We start from the raw sequence: 19,754 nt of genomic DNA, 5'->3' as shown, positions 1-19,754 counted from the left end.
AAATTACATTTTAAAATATTACATTTTAAATCAAATAAATGTAGCCTTTGTTACCATAAGTGACTTCTTTCAAAACCATTAAAAATCTTACTAACCCAAAACATTTGAATGGTAGTGTAAATGTGTAAAACTTCATTACTTATACATTGATTGATTGATTGATTGATTTTATTTTGTATTTGAATAATTCTGTCAAAGCACTGTTCTGTCCTAATTGGCTTAACTGTTGTAATTCCCTACATCACGTAAACTGGCAAATGACTCTGATGTACTTGAAACTTTGTTAAAAGAGATGAGTTTTCTCTAACCATCTGATTGTTTCCCCACAGGCGTACACTATCATCGCTGTATTTAACTGCATGAGGATGTCTATGGGCTTGTTGCCATTCTCTGTTAAAGCTATTGCTGAGGCTAAAGTGGCTCTTGCGAGACTCAAGGTTGGACTCATTCACGTGTTTCTCTCAATCAAAATCAAAGATAATTTTCTCTCATTTATACCTCATTGTCAAAAAGAGTTCCTCCTTTTCCCTACGAATTTGTACATTTGGCCCCATTATCTACTCTAATTAGGCAGTGGTTTAGGACATATTGATGTAAATATTGTTCATATGTGTAACTTATAAAGATAAGTGTGTGGAAAATATATTTTCCCGTGCTGTATTTTACACATGCTGTAACTTGATACTCTAAAATGCGTCAGTCACGTCTTTTACATTGAATTCCTGATTTTCCTCTGCAGTACGATGCAAATAACAGAATATTTAATGATTGCATCTCTACAGAAGCTTATGTTGGTACAGAACCCCAAAGGTTATGTTACCCAGGATAGAAATATGGATTTGGCACTGGTCATGGAAAAGGCCTCATTCTCTTGGGGTCTGCCAGATGACATAAACGCCACTGAAAAACCACAAGATCCATCTCAAAGTGCCACACACCAATCAGACTCCCAATCTTCAATCAGAAGCATCAGCTTCACTCTTTCAAAGGTGAGATATGAATATATTATAATGTGGGGCACTATAACATTCCAGTAGTCGATATAGACAGGATGTGTTCTGACACTACAAGAGACTAATGAATCTCTCTTTTCAATTATAGGGAAGTCTGCTTGGGGTGTGTGGCAATGTTGGAAGTGGAAAAACCTCTTTGATATCAAGCATTCTTGAGCAGGTGTGGCACCACCTGTCTTTTCTATGTCCAAGACACATGATGTGTTGAGATGTGACTGACAGTATAATCATTTATTCCTGCAGATGCATCTTGTGAGTGGGTCTGTATCAGCTAATGGAACATTTGCATATGTTTCCCAACAAGCCTGGATATTCCACGGGACTGTAAGGGACAATATCCTCATGGGAGAACCATTTGACCAAACCAGGTAAAACTAGAGAACACCAAAAACAAAACTGGTCAAAGAATGTGTGTCAACAGTTACATATTTGTTTTTTGAAAAGTGTCAGGAGAGTTCACTTCTGCACAGTAAAATGATTACCAAAATGTACAATCAAAAACAGGCTGTGCGGTTGCTTGCTGCTTGCGGAGTTTTACTTACAGTATAAACCCACATTTGAAGTCACAGTTTGACATTTTACTGGAGGCCAAATGCCAACACAAAGTCTATCATATTACCATCTGTATTGGCCAAAAGAGGAGAGCTTAATGGAGAACAGTGGATGATTTAGAGTGATAAACAGCACTAAACTGAACGAAGAAGAAAACGTACAGTTATGTCGTAAAGCAATGAAATTACACATGACAGGTTTTTTTTTTTAGCTACAATAGATCTTGATAAATCTACAGCCTGACCTACGTAAAAAGGTCAAAGGAAAACTTTCATAAAGATATAGTGATTTAAAAATAATCAAATCTCATATGTGTAACACAAATTTAGCTGATGAATAAATGTATCTCACAGTTAATGTGGTCACATTAAAAAAAAGGTCCATGGTCTATTGTCAACAGTGTAGTGATGTGTGAGCTGTGCTTCATACAGAAGTCAAGCTTTTTGTTGGTCAATGTGACGAAATCTGAAATATGTGACCGCTCCTTTAGCCTCTCTGATAGATGTAAATATTATCTAAATATTAAGCAGATCAATATCGTATTAGAGTGTAAAAGAGTAGTTTTGTATGAAACTTGATATTATTTCCCCATGGTAAGTGTGAATTGAGTGAGCAAGGACAACAACAACGAAAAAAAAAGACACCACTAACCCATTCGTCTTGAAATAGCAAGTTTTAATTTACCTCAGTGTCAGTCCTACCATGCTCCTCGGAAACTGCCCCTCACCTTTCAACCACATGTAATCTACCATATCCTGTTTATAGCCATGAAGACAATGAACCGCTTTATGGTGTGTTTTTTAATTGCTTGTAATGGCTTTTATTGGATGGGGTACATTTCTGGCTCTGAACACAGTCTCAGCTGCTTTATAATCTGCCAAATTGTTGTTGAACATTGGTCCTTTGTACTGAGATGAACCGCTGCATCCTAAAAAAAAAAGCAGTTATGTGCTTGCTGTGTTTTAGATATGACAGTGTTATTCGTGCCTGCTGCCTGAAACCTGATCTGGCAATACTTCCATATGGAGACCAGACAGAGGTCTGTTTCCACATTTTCACCAACACTCGGATTCGATACTGATATATATATTTTTTAATTGAACCATTAAATGTTAATAATACTAAGGAGTACAGTTGAAAGGAATAAATATAACATACACTGTAAAAATAAAACCGTAATTTTTACGGTAAAAAACCAGCAACTGCGGTTGTCAGAACTTTACCGTTAAAAATACGGTAGCAACGTTACTGGTTTTACAGACTTAACTTAAAATTTACAGTGATAAACCGTATATTATTATCTGATATAATATTAATTTACGAACCTATTGAAGTATTAATTTCTGTTTTGTAACATTGTAATACACTGACAACCAACAATTATCACAGCCGTGGTGAGAGTCACATGATCAATCAAAACTCATCACAAATAATCTTCCACAAGAGAGTTAATAATATTATATAGAAGGTGCACAGTGTCATTCACACAAACATTAAACAGCATCATGGTAACACATGAAATTTTAAAAATGCAATAAACATTAATTTAACAACATTAAATGTTACATAAAACCCTAATGTACATAACTGATTAGAAAAAAACTAAGAAAACTATGAAGAAACATAGTTATTTCAACAAAAATACTTGAGGAGTGTGTCACGCAGGGAATTGTGGGAATGTCAATTTACGTTTTTTCACTGTAAATTTTACAATGAGTTTTCTTTTCACTTTCAAAAACTGTAAATTTAACGGTATTTTACAGTATAAATTACATTAAATGTACTATTAGATCTATCACAGTTATTTACCGTATATAGTAAGGAAACGTTCTGTTAACCAATTAACGGTTTTGCACTTTAGCATTTTTGTCTTTTACCGTTAAAATCAAGATCATTTTTTACAGTGTATGGGGATAATAATATTGCTTGTGTGTGTGTGTGTGTGTGTGTGTGTGTGTGTGTGTGTGTGTGTGTGTGTGTGTCAAGATTGGAGAGCGAGGTATTAATCTTTCAGGTGGTCAGAAGCAGAGAGTCAGTTTAGCCAGGGCAGTGTATTCTAACAGAGACATTTTCCTTTTGGATGATCCTCTGTCTGCTGTCGATGCACACGTTGGGAAGCACATTTTTGAGGAATGCATCAAGAAAGAGCTGAAGGGCAAATCAGTCATTCTGGTCACTCATCAGCTGCAGGTAATTCACTCTAACAACATAATCCATAATGTCAATTATGTTCATTTGCTTTGCAAGATTCTTTTCTGTTTTAGTTAGTGGAATAAATATTTGCTCATACCAGATAACATCTATAGATGTGTTTCCCATAGCTTCTGAAAAACTAAAAATATCAGGTAATTTAAAACAATGTTAATAACAAAGTTCGGATAATCTACCCTAATCAGCAAAAGGAGGCCGATATAAAAATAGCCAACTTACCTCAGTCCCATGACAGTTTTCCAGCATCCCTCCTCCACCCCAACTCCTCACTCTTATCAATCCCAGCCAGGGATACAGGAGGTGTACTCTGGGTTCGGTCCACATTCAGAGCTCGGAACCTTCCCCCCAGACACATACCAAATACGCATACTCTTTACTCCGAAATGGTGTTTTTGTGGACATCAAGTCCAAAAAGTCATGGACATCAATAAAAAAAAGTAATGCAAAAGTCAGGCCAGTTTCTATAATGATAAAGATTATTCTAGCTCTGATTTAAACTATTGTTCTGACCTAAGATATTGCTCTTGTGAAAGCTGCTCGAATGACTTAAAGGAATAGTTCACTTCAAAAGGAAAATTCTTTCATCATTTACTCAACCTTAAGTTGTTTCAAACCTGTATGAATTTCTTTCTTCTGCTGAACACAAAATACTATGGAAGTCAACTAAGTAAGTACATTAAGTACATATTAATTTAGTACATCAACTGTTTGGTTTCCGACATTCTTTAAAATATCGTCCTTTGTGTTCAGTAAAAGAACAAAACTCTTGAAACAACTTGAGGGTGAGTAAATGATGACAGCATTTTCATTTTGAAGTGAACTATTCCTTTAAAGGGGTGGTAAAACACAATTTCACTTTTCTAACTTTAGCTAATGTGTAATGTTGCTGTTTGAGCATAAACATCATCTGCAAAGTTACAGCGCTCAAAGTTCAAACTAATGGAAGATATTTGCTTTTAAAGAAATCAATTTCTAAGGACTACAGCAAACGGCCGGTAGGGACTACACGACATTCCTCCAGGGTTGCTGACGTCAGTAACCCCAATAAACCCCTCCTCGGGGATACTAAATAAGGGGGACGAGGCCATTTTATATTGCGTTGGAGAAGAATTGTTGTGGTATAGTAGGCTGGAGTGTTGTTGCTGCAATGCCGTCGAAACGCTGTTATTTTCATCCGGATTGCAGGTCCAATTTGTTCAGCCTTCCTAGGGTCGCGGGAGTTAGGGATCAATGGTTAATTATTACCTAAATCTCGCTCTCTGTGCTACACATTTTACGGAGGAAAGCTTCCACAATCTTCGCGAGTTCAATGCAGGATTCACACAACGGCTTGTCCTGAAAGATGGAGCAGTTCCAACTTTAAGAACAGAAGCTGTTGTTTACGGGCCACAACCTATAAGTATGATTTATTTTTCGTCAATGTGTTTTCCTGCAATAGTTCGTATTGTTAATTGTACGTTGTAGCAAGGAAGTAAACAAATGACAACGCTGTTTGGCTCTGCAAACCAGGTTGTTAAATGCTCATTCATACTTAATGTTATACGACAAACACCTAACGTTACAAACTTTTTTTTTAATCTAAACAGCGAACTTGGAATTAGTGTAAATTATTATTTGATTAGAGCTTTTATGTATTGTTTATCTACATGCTTGTTTATCTACAGGCATGCTATGGTTGTGTGTTTGATTTGACTGATAAAGCCAATGTTTAGTGTTCGTTTTGGGTTAATAGTTCTGGTGACAGATATTTAGCTACAATCGTTCTAAAAATACAAAAGGTTCCATACAGTCAGTAACGATCACTATAGATCCGCAGTCTTTACTCAAAAAAATCCCTTTGAGGACTGTAGTATAATTTGTTAGACCGATTATATGAAATTCTGGTTTATGAAGCTTATTTTTTGTAATATTATAATAATTAGTACAATTAAATAACAGCGTATCTAAAAAGTAATTAGACAACAAAAAAACAAACCTTTCTGAAACATCGTTTTACAGCCGTTCTTGAACAGGTTCTGCTCGATCATCTTCACTAACATTATCTGGATCCGATTCGGGCTCAAATTGGTATGGTTTTATTGACGCCATCATTTATAATACACCAAAGCAAAAAGTACCGGTAAAGGTACGGGGCGTGACGTTTCCGGAATACGTGCACTAGGCGGTTAGCGAATCACAACACACTGGGCCAGCTAACCAATCTGAGCCCATTGCGTAGTTTTGAGGGACTGGCTTCATAGAGCCCGGAAACCATCCAACCGTTTGTACAAGGAGGGACAGAGCAGTGTAGAATAAAGGTAAAATATATGAAAAAATTTAATGCAATTTTTTAAAAACGAAGCATGAACACATGTTACAGTGCACCCCACAAACACAATCAAGACTTTGAAAAAATGTGTTTTACCACCCCTTTAAGATAAATAGCTTAACTCTGGAGGGATTGCTGATTTATAAGATTTACAAGCTTTTTGTCAACAGATGTTTCTCTCCAATATTAAGGGGTCGCAGTTGTACGTTTACATTTAAATTTACATTTAGTCATTTAGCAGACGCTTTTACCCAAAGCGACTTACAACTGAGGACTAAAGCAAGAGAGTCATCGTGAAAAGGCAAGAACAACACAAGTGCTCAAAATACAAAGTTCATGCATTGCTTAGAGTAGCAAAAAAAGAAAAAACAGACAAGGGAGGATTTAAAGGAGAAGGAACGTTTTTTTTTTTTTTTTTACGTGTACGTGAAGTTAATATATAACAATGTCTTGGAGGAAGATATAAAACTTGCATGTAAATGCACATAAACCTAATGTTGACAGTTTCATGAAGTATCAGTAATGATTCATTTGTATTTTTGTAACGCATTTAATCAATAACCTCCCTAGGTTGGGAAAAGGGTAATCTAAGCCTGCCTCACTATTATGTAATGGCAGGAAACAAATAATGCACATCACGTGCATTTACAAAATTCTCCATCAGAGAAACCACACACAAACCTTATGTCACTCAGCACGTCTGTGCCAGTCAGTCTGACTCAGCAGAACAGCAGCTGCTTTTAATGCGTAACTCTACATAAGGATCTTAAAATAGTTGCTTTTCGCCAATGATTCTCAGTTTTTTTGTGTTTGCTTAGCTCAACTGATGTCCTCAGCTGCTCCGCTCTGTTGTGTTTTGCAGTATTTGGAGTTTTGTGATGAGGTGTTGTTGTTGGATAATGGGGAGATAAAGGAGGCAGGCACTCACAGTGATTTGATGAAAGCTAAAGGCCGCTACGCTCATCTTATTAACAACGTCCAGATGGAACAGAGCAACGTAACCACTCTCAATTACTTTACACATGAAATGAGCCATTAAAATACTACAACTTATTCAGTCTGTTGACATGTATTGGCTTCCGATGCTAAACTAAATGAAACAAACATTTCCTCTTAATTTTCACTTTTGGACCATATAGGAAAATATAGAAGCTGATTCCAAAACACATACTGAACACAATGACTCTAAACAGACCAATGCAGACGAGCCCAAAGTCAACGGCATAGACAACCCAGGTTAGTGGATGAATATTTTATCTCATTTTGCACCAAGCCTCTAGAAATTTTAGAATCTACTTTTCTTTCATTTTGGATCTCTTTAGGAGACCCCCCCCCCCCGAAAAAAAAGGAAAACATTGACCAAATGAAAACATTTTCAAGCAGTCCTTTTAAATACATGATTATTATTCAAATGTAATTTTTTAAAAATGATTTAAAAAATATAATGTTTTTATTATTCACTATTTCTTTTCCTGAAATTATTTTATTTTGTAATAAATTAAAAAAGAAACAATTCTTCGCTATGCAAATATGTAATTTATTTATATAAGAAATGTATAAATAAATAAAACAGACAGCAAGTGCAGTGAGTTTGCTTCCTTCTCTGAGAAAATCAATAATATCAGAAAGGTGATCAGCTCATCCTTGAGTTGTGCTGGGGTCAGAAAGATCAGACCACAACCTGAGAAATTAGTTACTATGTCGGATTTCAAAGAAACTTATGGCAAAATTTTGGAAGATACCGTACAGCCCCTTAAAACATCAATCTGCGCTCTTGACGCACTTCCCAAATCTTTTTTCAAAAATGTGTTAAACTGTGGTAAATGCCTCACTTCTCTCTGTGAGTTTTCCAAACTCCCTGAAAACTGTGGTTGTCAAGCAACTGAAAACGAGCAATCTGGATAAGACCATTTTAGGCAATTATAGACCGATCTCAAATCTTCCTTTCATAGGCAACATCATTGAAAAAGTGGTCTTCAATCAGCTGAACAAATTCTTAAGCAATAAACAATATTCGCTTAAATACTGATACAGGCAAATTATCAGTGCTGGTACTAATCAACCTCAGTGCTGTATTTGACACTGTCGATCACAACATACTTCTTGACAAGCTGGAAAACTGGGTCGGGGTTTCTGGGATAGTCCTAAAATTGTTCAGGTCATTCTTAGGAGGGAGAGATTATTATGTGAGTATAAGAGATCATAAGTCTGAATGGACATCCATGACATGCAGAATCACTTAAAGGCTCAATTTCTTGCGCCATTCTATTCAACCTGTACATGCTTCCAGTGAGCCAAATAATGAGAAAGAACCAAATCGCTTACCACAGCTATGCAGACAATACACAGCTCTACTTAGCCCTATTGCCTAACGACTACAGCGCCATTAACTCTCTGCCAATGCATTGATGAAGTAAACAGTTGGATGTGCCAAAGCTTTCTTCAGTTAAACAAAGACAAAACTGCGTTTGCGTTTGGAAACAAAGATGAAGTTCCCAAGGTGAACGCATACCTTCAGTCTAGGGGTCAAACAACTAAAAATCAAGTCAGTAATCTCGGTGTGAGTCAGACCTCAGTTTCAGTAGTCATGTCAAAGCAATAACTAAATCAGCATACTATCACCTGAAAAATATTGCAGGAATTAGATGCTTTTTTTCCAGTCAAGACTTAGAGAAACTTGTGCATGCTTTCATCACCAGCAGGGCGGATTATTGTAATGGACTTCTCACTGGCCTTCCCAAAAAGACCATAAGACAGTTGCAGCTCATACAGAACGCTGCTGCTAGGATTCTGACTAGAACCAGAAAATATGAACACATCACACCAGTCCTCAGGTCTTTACACTGGCTGCCAGTTACATACAGGATTGATTTTAAAGTATTATTACTGGTATATAAATCATTCAATGGCCTAGGACCTCAATACATTGCAGATATGCTCAGTGAATATAAACCCAACAGATCACTCAGATCATTAGGATCACATCGGCTAGAAATACCAAGGGTTCACTCTAAGCATGGCGAGTCTGCTTTTAGCTACTATGCCAGCCGCAGCTGGAACCAGCTACCAGAAGAGATCAGATGTACTCCTACAGTAGTCGCATTCAAATCCAGACTCAGAACACATCTGTTTAGCTAGCAGCAGTGTGCCACTGTTCGTCCAACTGTTTGTACTGCATTTTACTTTCTTTTTTATTCTAAACTGTTTTAATTATTCTTATTTCTTTTGATTATTTTAATTTCTTTTATGTAAAGCACTTTGAATTACCATTGTGTATGAAATGTGCTATATAAATAAACTTGCCTTGCCTAAGAAATATCACAATTATTTAATATAATTAAATAATAGCTGAACACAATTAATAATAATTGAATTATAAAAGAAAGGTTTAACAAAGCATGATGGCTTCCATAGCAGTTCTATAAACACCTTTACGTTTAGCATTAATATTTTAAGTACGTCATTAAAGTGTAACTAAACCCTAAACCAACTTTTTTTAGTTAATGATCTGTAAGAATGGGGCTTTATTATTACTGTTCATTGATTCGAGTAACTTTTTTGACATTTGTGTATAAAGTGTTTTAAAGGTGCTCTAAGCGATGTCGGGTGACATCACTTCTTGTTGACGCTTAAAGTATTGTCAAACAAAACGAAGGCTAGCTAGACCCTTCCTCCTCCTCATCCGCGCACTAACCCCCCAAACCGCCCCCCCAAACCCTTCTTATCGGTTAGCCCAGTTTGTTTTTGTTGCCGTTTGTGGAGCCTGGGGTGTCTGCAGAGACCGTGTTTTTTACTGTGTGTTCAGGGGACAGGCAGCTAGCGGATAGTGAGGAGATGTTTGTTGTATGTGACAAAAAATTTTTGGGACTAAAAAACGCGTGACATCGCTTTGAGCACCTTTAATTCCACAATATATGGTGTAAAAACGTCTGAGTGCTGCCCTCTTCAGGTTGAACGGTGGCTACTGCAGTTGAATTTTCCTATTGGATGTTTGGGGTGATTCGTGATGTAAGGGGTGGTTGGTTATGTAGGCAGGTTCCATACAAAGAGATGCATCTCAGGTGCACGCCCCCCTCTGCTGGGCTCTGCCCACTTTTCCAGCATTTTTCAAATATTGCCAGTGGGTGGAGTCAGGCTCTGACCAGGGGTTTAGTTACCCTTTAAGGATTTTTGTGTTACAAATGTGAGCCAAATTTGTTTTCACATAACTTGATAGCCTTTGGAGGAATTACAGTTTAAATATGCAATCCCTACATCTTCTAAATATTTTTAATTATATTAATGTAATGCATTCATAAGCAAGTCATCCTCTTAATTGTGCACTTTTGGTGAAACAAACATCTCTCTTTCTTTTATCTATCTAGCTTTTGAAATGTCTGATGAGAAACATGTAACAAATGAATTACCCAAAGACTCCACAGAAACAAAAGGTAGATGTATAAACATCTTCACAATATATTATTATTATGAATAAGTCCATTATGTTCGCACAATATATTCAGTTTAATCTAATTTATTGAATGGTGTCTATGTGTGATTCAGGGAAAAATGATCAGTTGGTAACACAGGAAGTGTCCCTTGAAGGTTCAGTTACACGGAGGACTTACCACCAATACTGCAAAGCTGCTGGAGGTTTTTGTTCTTTGTTGTAAACTTTTTTTCTTCTCTCTCCATCTCTCTCTCTTCACTCTCTGTCTGTACATTATAAATGCTGTAACACTGTTTCACATTCTGTCTTTCTCTTTAATTATTTATATATTTGTAGGGTATATACTGCTGGCAGTTGTTATACTTGTCTTCATTCTTCTTGTGGGATCGACTGCTTTCAGCAATTGGTGGCTCAGTTACTGGTTAGAACAGGGATCAGGGGTAAACACTCACACACACACACACACACACACACACACACACACACACACACACACACACACACACACACACACACACACACACACACACACACACACACACACACACACACACACACACACACACACACACACACACACACACACACACACACATTCACTCACTCACTCATTTGTGTTTTCTTGTAGAACAGTTCCAGTTCTAATCTAACAGCAAACAGCGGTAATATCTCAGAGAATCCAGACCTGCCATTCTACCAAATGATTTATGGTATTATTATTGTTGCCATGGTATTGCTGAGTATTGCCAAGGGCTACACCTTCACTAAAGTCACTCTGCGAGCCTCTTCCAAACTCCATGACACAATGTTCAAACGGGTAAGATTAGCAGATTTACACTTCCTGAATTTTTGGTTTTAGATCATATTATTCACAACCTTTTTTCCTCGAAGGCCCCTCGCAATGTCTAAAATAAGAGAGAAAATAAATCAATTTAATTGACATCAGTATCAGTTCTGATCAGTAATCATTATAGTGCATAGTAAAAAGATGCCATTGAAACAAATAATTAAAATAAACAATCTTTATGTTTTCTACGTTATTTTGGAGATTCAATGTAAAAAATTATTACAATATAAAAATATATTAAAAACTATAATGTCAGGTACGATTAATGTCGATTAATTACAGAAAAATGTGATTAAATAATCTTTTTTAATCATTTGACGTATTGACATATATATATATTCAGATATGTACATTTGTAATTTTAATGTTTATTTTATTTTAGCTTTTTTCCTGTATTTCTGGTGTAATTAAGGCAAAGCTGCTTGTTTTTTAACAGAAACTAGGAGTGAGTGTATTATTAATATTATTATTATTATTGGTAATATATTAGTGATATATTAGATTAACCATGATTCATTTTGTGATTCCAGAAGTTTCAAAAATGTAACTGTTCTTTAATAAAAACAATTACTTTTTTTTAATTAATCTTAATTTTATGTTTTTTTTTTTAGAATTTTAATTTAGATTAGAGATAGATTGTTTTACTATATCAATAATAATGTATTAATTTAAATACTTTTTAGTCATCCTGCAGCCTCTTGGTTGATCTAAACCCTCCCCATAGCACACAAACTCCTTTTTTTTATGTAAGTGATCAAGTTTAATAGGACAGAGTTTGTTTAGTAATGGAATGTAAGCATTGTGCCACTATTTGTTCAGTAAAATGAAAACCATTTGAGAAGAATTTTGATACCATTTGACTATATTTTTCATCAGATCCTTGGCAGCCCAATGAGTTTTTTTGACACAACTCCAACTGGCCGCCTGGTGAACCGCTTCAGTAAAGACCAAGATGAGGTTGATGCAGTTTTGCCGTTCAACATGGAGAACTTTTTGCAGTTCTGTCTAATCGTTACTTTCACCATTCTCATCATCTGCGTAGTATTCCCATACCTCCTGATCGCCGTGGTAGTTCTCGGAATCATCTTTGCCACAATCCTATAGTAAGACACAAACATTGCACCTTAATATCATAAGATGTGTTTTTATTTAGTAGTAGTCATGTGTTAATGCCATGAAATGTACAAACCATCTTTTGCCCTAGTGTTTTCCAAAGGAGCATTCGTCAGATGAAGAGGATGGAGAATGTGAGTCGTTCTCCCTGGATCTCTCTCACCACCTCTACCATACAGGGACTCAGCACCATCCATGCCTATGACAAAAGAAAGCAGTACATTGAACGGTAAGATGTTACTGACAATATATTTGGATCTTTGACAAAATAATTTTATATATAATTTTATATTAGAAAATATTTAAGAAAGACATACAGTGCAGGGCAACATGCTGTGTTACTTGAAATGAGTGACCCTCATGAATCATTCCCCCAGTAATTATCCAGCATGCCTAAGCTATAACACACATGCAAAAGTGTTAATATTTTTAGACCAACAATACGATTTCGAGTGTGATATTGCTCCTATGCAACAGTCTAATAAACAAGAAGTTAATATTAAAACTGAAATTGAATTGCAACACAATAAAACACAATTCTTTGTTTTCCTCCACCAATGAAGCCAAAACAGAACTAACTGTTGTGAGGGATTTTGTTCCTGAATGAAACTGTTTTTGAATGAATCAGTTGAATCACTACTGGTGTAATGTTGTAACCTGCAAAAAAAGTCCCAGTGCTGTTTTACCATATACTGCCAATCAAGGATCAGAACTAACTGTTGTATCGTTTTAAATTAAATTTAGGCCATACGAACTGTGGCTTTTAAAAAGAACTCACTAAAAGTACTAAAAGTCAAAAACGAATAGATTTTTCTCTTCACGCAAAGCCAACACTAATAGCTCAGAGCCTATGTTGCCCCCACAAATGTAGCAAACATCCAATGAATTCAAAGCCTCATATTGTTTGTGTTTCCAATAACAGGTTTAAGATGCTGAGTGACATCAACTCAAACCACTTCATGCTGTTTAATTGTGGGACTCGCTGGCTGTCATTTTGGTTAGACTTCCTGTCTGCTACTGTTACTCTAATAGTGGCACTGTTCGTAGTGCTCAGCCCCAATGAGGCCATAAACCCTTCTCTAAAGGGCCTGGCCTTATCTTACACGATACAGGTAACTCTCACGGCTAGACTAAAACAGTAGGTTAACAACTGAAAGATATCTGAGCACTTTGTGTTTATGGCATTTCAGTTGACTGGAATCCTTCAATTTGTGGTGAGATTGTCCACTGAGCTGGAGGCGAAGTTCACCAGTGTAGAGAGACTGCTGGAGTATATTACGGTAAGAGACAAACATTAGGTTAACCTTCGGGTTATCATGCATTCATATTCAGTTTAGCCAGGTCAGATATTCATGAATATAGCAGATTGAATATAGTTTTAATTTATCACTGCTTCATTGTGTACTGCAGAGTTGTGTATCAGAGGGTCCACGAAGTGTCAAGGGTGCTCACATCCCTGCCGGCTGGCCACAGGAGGGTGCCATAACTTTCAAAAACTACAGTATGAGATACAGGGACAACACGCCCATAGTCCTCAGTAATCTCCACATAAATATTAATCCAGGGGAAAAACTTGGCATTGTGGGACGTACTGGCTCTGGTGAGAGAGAACATATAATGTTCTATTCAAAGCTTAATTTTATGTTTTTAAATGTTAAGATTAATTTCCTCTTATTGTTATAAGTTCAGATTGATGTAGTGCATAATGGGTTAAATTAAAACCCTCAGGTGCTCTTCGATCATTTCTGACTGGAAAATGTTCTGTTTTGAATTTTTTAAAATCACAGCTTCATCGGAATGTTTCGGACTTGGTGACTTTTATGGCATTTGGAATGTGAACACATAAAAATTGAGGGCATGATTCGAGAAGGCTAAGTGGTCGTAAAAAAATAGTCACACTTTTGCTCTTTGGTAAAAAATGACCGACCATACGAAATGAATGGGAAATCAACAAAAACACAAAAATTCTCTACAAATCGGCTACGATGCAGAAAAAAAAGTGCTCAGCAATGAAGGGATGAAACTCTAAAACATCAATAGTGAAAAACAGACCCAACCACTCACACACATACACAATTATAAACACAAATGAACTGTTTGGGCTATTACCATACAGCATAATTGAGAAGATTATGATCTATCTTGAGAAGATATTTCAGAAGAAATAAGAGGTTGAAATGAGATCGGATCCAGATGTATTAAGCTGTAATTATAATAATAATATATAAATAATAATCCATATAATTGTTATTTATAATAATATAGAAATAATCCACATAATTGTTAATTATAATAATATATAAATAATAACAAACTTTGATATAGCATTTCTGTTTACTTTTGTAATTTTTTTTATTGAATTTTAATGTTACCTGTAACAAAATGCTTTTACTGTATTGAGGTTTTGACTGTAGTAATAATAATGCAAAAACGTGTACATTCACATCAAAATATTTTTTTTATTCTTTTATAAACCTTGACAAAAAGCATTACTTGAGAATTTCTAAAAAATACATTCAAATCCACATCTTAAAAGTAAGTAATTTTGTCCAAAAACAACTAGAGAATTCACAAGTCTCTCCATAGAGGGCTATACAGGTATCTAGTGGTAACACCATGAAACGACATGTTTTATTTTATTTTATATCAACAGATGGCACTAATCTGACTTTAAAAATATGGATTTAAAAGGCCCAGTCTATCTATATTAATCTGAAATACTGCATTAATTGAAAAAATATTTAAATATATTAATATATATATATATTTAATAATTAATTTTCTTTACTACTTTCAATGGCAAAAATGAACCATAATTATTGCATTAATATTAAATTAATATTTTAAATTTTAAATTAATATTAATACCATTAAATCATCTCAAAATAAAGAAGCTAGTGCATTTCAGTATAAAGTCATGTAATATAAATGAGGATTTTCTGTCTCGGTTTTTCATGGTTTCATTCATTGCCGCTCTCTTTCTGATTCAGGGAAGTCCTCTCTGGGTGTGGCATTGTTCCGTTTGACAGAGCCGACTGAGGGCACTATTTTGATAGATGATGTGGACATCTGCAAGCTGGGGCTGAAAGATCTTCGCAGCCAACTCTCCGTCATCCCACAGGATCCTGTACTCTTCATCGGCACTGTCAGGTGACCTCTCTCACCTACCAACTCTACACTTCTATTAATTATGTCATGATGATTCAATTTACTTTACTCATTTTTTATTCATAATAAGTACTTATTCTAGCAGTGAATCACCTTGTCTTATTCATTGAATTGATTTTGTCAGAAAATTACCTGAACTGAAATAGGCAACATTCATTGTGAGATACAGGAAAATAAAATGCAATTATCCTCGATACTTAACCTCGATAACCTTAATCTGTGTACATTTTTGTGTATTGTATTCTTGTATGTGCAGATTGAGGAATGGTGATTTTAATGTGTTTGTTTGTGTGATTACTGTGTGTAGGTATAACCTGGACCCATTTAACAACTACAAAGATGAGGAGCTCTGGCTAGCATTAGAAAAGACCTACATGAAGGACACGGTAAACACTTACTCTATACAAGGCCTGCAAGCAATACTGGATATAGTTTTCTCGATCTTGTGTCAGAGGGGTTCTCCAAATATGTTCCTCAATTTTCAAACAGTAGAACACAGCCTGAATGCTCACACTTTTTCAGCAACTGGTTTCAAACTTGATAAACATTACCTGTTTAAGTAGTCTATATTTGATCCAACTGCCATTGTGCTTATGCACTTCTACTTCTTTCACTGTATATGATAAAGTTTGCTTTTCAGGTGATCAGTGGGGTGCCATGATTTCATTGTTATTTCAACAGTCATGGTTTCTTCTAGGAGCAGCTCAAACATCATTAAGTTAATCTAGCCTTTTATGTGAGGATATAATTTTTTTAGAGAGCAAAAAAAATAAAAAATTGAGAGTGGGCATGTTACTGTGAGCTGCACTATAGTGATGAAACATAGACGTAACATCTGCTTAAATTCCTCTCAGTACCTTTCACACTTTGGTCCACGGTAACATAAAAAAGAAAGGAGAAACAGCAATCGAATATAATAGTCATAGAATATAAAAGAAGCACTCAAGTGTTAAGTAATCCGCACTTCTCTTTCCCTCTCTTGCAGATTGCTAAACTACCAGAGAAGTTACACTCTCCAGTAGTGGAGAATGGAGAGAATTTCTCTGTTGGAGAGCGGCAGCTCATGTGTATGGCCAGAGCACTGCTCCGTAATTCCAAAGTAAGAATACAAAACACACACCAGAATCCCCTTTGCTCTTAACAGGGTCTGATAAAGTTGTGTTCATAGATCATTCTACTGGATGAGGCGACGGCGTCTATAGACTCCGAGACTGACAGCATGATCCAGCACACCATCAGAGATGGTTTCCAGCACTGCACAATGCTCACAATCGCCCACAGGATTAACACTGTGTTGGAGAGTGACCGCATACTCGTCATGGAGCAGGGCAAGGTAATCCACTACTTTTTAATATATAAATTGACATTACACTCAACTAAGTACAGTGCATTACTGTCTGATAGCATTATTGAAATTCTCTATTTCCCTTATGTAGCAACGCATAAGCTATTTTCTTTGACTTCCAATTAATTTGCCGCTATAGGTAAATAACGGCGAGAATAACAGAATGGTGTAAATGGTAAAATGATTATGATTATAAATTAAAATATGATAACAAATATCAGTTTGCAATATCAAGCAGCATAACAGGCAGTTTTTGTTTTTGGATGAGAACGGAAGCCTCGACACAATCAAGTTACAATCGCTATTACATTAAGGGTAAGGTGAATTTAAGCCCTCTCTTATGTTTTCTCCCAGGTGGTTGAGTTTGATCCGCCGCAGGACCTGATACAGAGGCCGAACTCTCTATTTGCCTCTCTTCTAGCAGCAGCTAACCAAGTGAACTCGTGAAGCGCTCTGAAACATTCTCACGCTGCATGTTGTTGCAGAATTTGACAGATATATATAGGAAGTGGTTTACCACTTCCATATGTACATGACTCTTGCAGAATATGTGTGTGACCTTGTACATCAATCTTTACATAAGCTATCACTAATATGAAGAATACACAATAGGACGTTGCCACACTTCTTTTCAACATTACATTTATAGGTAAAAGCACGTGGATTTGCACTTTTTTTCTTCCAGTCAACTTGTTTTTTTATTTTTTTTTATTTGCACTTAGGCACATAGGTATTGTAATTTTTCTTTTAAAGATTCAGAGGGCTCTGCACATTTTTGTTCATATGCATTATATATATATATTCATATTTTGTTATTTAGACACAGCAGTTACAGACTAAGCTCAGTTTTCATAGATTCATCAGATATGTATTTAAAATATTTATTTGATTTTCATATGTGTGAAACAGATATAATATCAAAGTACAATATATTTACAAATAAAGTCTCGTTTCTGTCTTGTACGCTTTGTGGCATAAGACTTATATATATAGTAGCCTTCATTTAAAGGATGCTTCTAAGAACTTTCTAGGTGAGTCAGTGTGTGTTTCTCATCTTGGACGCTAGGTGTCTCTCTCCTCCTACAATACCAGAGCTTATTGGGCCACGGTTGCATCAGTGGAGACACTAACTGATGAAATGCGTTGAAATTTCAGCATCAGCGTGCATCTCAGACTGATGAGGGATTGAGGGAATTATTTTAACTCAGTGAAGAGACAGCGTGAAAGACATTAATCAGATATCAGTGATTTTTTTTTTTACTGCTTGTGTCCTTCAACTTATACAGTGACGCTCATTCACCCAAAAGATGCATCATTTCGAAAATACAGAGACTTTCTTTCAAAGACGCTTGTATTTTAAATTTTTTTTTGTTGGTATTTATAATTTTAAGAGGTGCAACATCTTATCTAAACACTTATTTAGGCCAGTACCTTATAAAACGCGCACGCATGGCACTTCTTTTTTATTGTAATGTCATCGTGTTCTGTCAGTCTGTCATCAGGTGCGAGAATGAACCAACCCCCTTGACTTCCTGTCACAGTCTTTTCCCGTCATAGCAGATTCTGATCATCTACACCAAGCATTAGTCACGATTTAAACTTTAGCCGCAGGTTACTCACCAATGAACAAACTGTAGCTACTCTAAGAACACGGAAACATGCACACCAATACATGTCTGTCCTATTTGTCATCAAATCAAAAATATTCCTCAACCTGATGGAGTCTCAATCCCTTAAACCTAGTACCCATCCAACCGTAGGCTACACAGGCTATTGATATATTTAACTTTAAATATTCAATCAAGGCTTTAGTTTATTTAACTTATTAGCCTAGCCTACTATACATGAATATCAGATGATGTCACCAACGTCTCCTCACTGACGTCACTCCCTTCTAAAACTTGTCTTCCGCCATTTTGAGAACCTGGTTCGGCTAGATCGATACATCAGTCGCAAAGGAACTAGAGCTTAGATTATCTGCCCGAGCCCGAACTTGACCCGGCATGACCCGATATTTCCCGTCACTATCCTCGGGCCGGTTCCTTGATCTAGAGACGTGCACTCCCAACGCAATAGAGCGCGGCGCGGGACTAGATTTGATTGCCGAGTGCGAGCTGTACTCAATCTGTGTGTGCGGGTTGCGGAGAATAAAACGATTCGCGGGACTCCCGCAAACTAGAAATATCTATGAATAAAACATATAAAAACTAATACATTTTTGTACATTACAAAATAGAAATGATTTACAGGCCAGAGTTTCTTTTTATAACATGTTTGCAGCGTTGAGCGATTTAGCCAATCACAGACATATGTGTTGATTTCTTGAACGCAAAGGCCAATCAGAAGTATTTATCACGTTTTCTCAAAGACTTCACCTGGATCGGATTTAGAACGATGATCAAAACATAGATGGATTAGATCGAGTCCATCACCCCACAGTCTTCACAGTTTCAGTTCGTCCTGGGTCGACATTTCATTCAGTAACATAGGGTGTTTTGATTTATATGTTGTTTAAAATTGATGATCGTATTATGTTACGCATATGATTAGCCTACGTAGTACGTACAATCGCTTGTTTCAGCTTCTTCGGCTGTGATTTGGAGATTCAGTAACGTTACTCTTTCTGGCGATGTGTCATAGCGCCCCCTATAACAGTGAAAACACGGAAAGCGCCATTTGTCTTTTAAAGAAAGATACTTTTCAAGCAAAACATACATTTTTGTTAACTTTTAAATTGTACAATAATTTATATAGGCTACAGTATAAAA

At 36.2% G+C, this 19,754-nt stretch overlaps 1 protein-coding gene across 4 annotated transcripts in view; it reads left to right on the top strand.

The window, feature by feature from the left end:
* The window catches only part of abcc12 (ATP-binding cassette, sub-family C (CFTR/MRP), member 12), a 40,337-nt gene extending 22,390 nt beyond the window's left edge, over nt 1-17,947 (top strand). For 3 of the 4 annotated variants that reach the window (XM_077228946.1, XM_077228947.1, XM_077228948.1), the window contains 22 exons: nt 330-437; nt 783-989; nt 1,102-1,173; nt 1,257-1,381; nt 2,532-2,604; nt 3,552-3,755; nt 6,947-7,081; nt 7,224-7,320; nt 10,449-10,514; nt 10,627-10,716; nt 10,850-10,953; nt 11,142-11,330; nt 12,237-12,463; nt 12,565-12,702; nt 13,396-13,585; nt 13,664-13,753; nt 13,884-14,073; nt 15,464-15,623; nt 15,949-16,027; nt 16,627-16,740; nt 16,810-16,974; nt 17,341-17,947. In XM_077228946.1, coding sequence (XP_077085061.1) covers nt 330-437; nt 783-989; nt 1,102-1,173; nt 1,257-1,381; nt 2,532-2,604; nt 3,552-3,755; nt 6,947-7,081; nt 7,224-7,320; nt 10,449-10,514; nt 10,627-10,716; nt 10,850-10,953; nt 11,142-11,330; nt 12,237-12,463; nt 12,565-12,702; nt 13,396-13,585; nt 13,664-13,753; nt 13,884-14,073; nt 15,464-15,623; nt 15,949-16,027; nt 16,627-16,740; nt 16,810-16,974; nt 17,341-17,433 — 2,916 coding nt within the window. In that variant the 3' untranslated portion in view covers nt 17,434-17,947. Of the gene's footprint in view, nt 1-329; nt 438-782; nt 990-1,101; nt 1,174-1,252; nt 1,382-2,509; nt 2,605-3,551; nt 3,756-6,946; nt 7,082-7,223; nt 7,321-10,448; nt 10,515-10,626; nt 10,717-10,849; nt 10,954-11,141; nt 11,331-12,236; nt 12,464-12,564; nt 12,703-13,395; nt 13,586-13,663; nt 13,754-13,883; nt 14,074-15,463; nt 15,624-15,948; nt 16,028-16,626; nt 16,741-16,809; nt 16,975-17,340 lie in introns of those variants that run through there. The other variant, XM_077228949.1, reaches the window with a different exon arrangement.
* The last annotated feature ends 1,807 nt before the right edge of the window (nt 17,948-19,754 follow it).

This window comes from Siphateles boraxobius, unplaced genomic scaffold, assembly GCF_051911475.1.
Source record: "Siphateles boraxobius isolate OS27281-9 unplaced genomic scaffold, OSU_SipBor_1 130, whole genome shotgun sequence".
NCBI lineage: Eukaryota > Metazoa > Chordata > Actinopteri > Cypriniformes > Leuciscidae > Siphateles > Siphateles boraxobius.
Note: the sequence above shows the minus strand (reverse complement) of the source record. Positions and strands in the feature narration are given on the sequence as shown.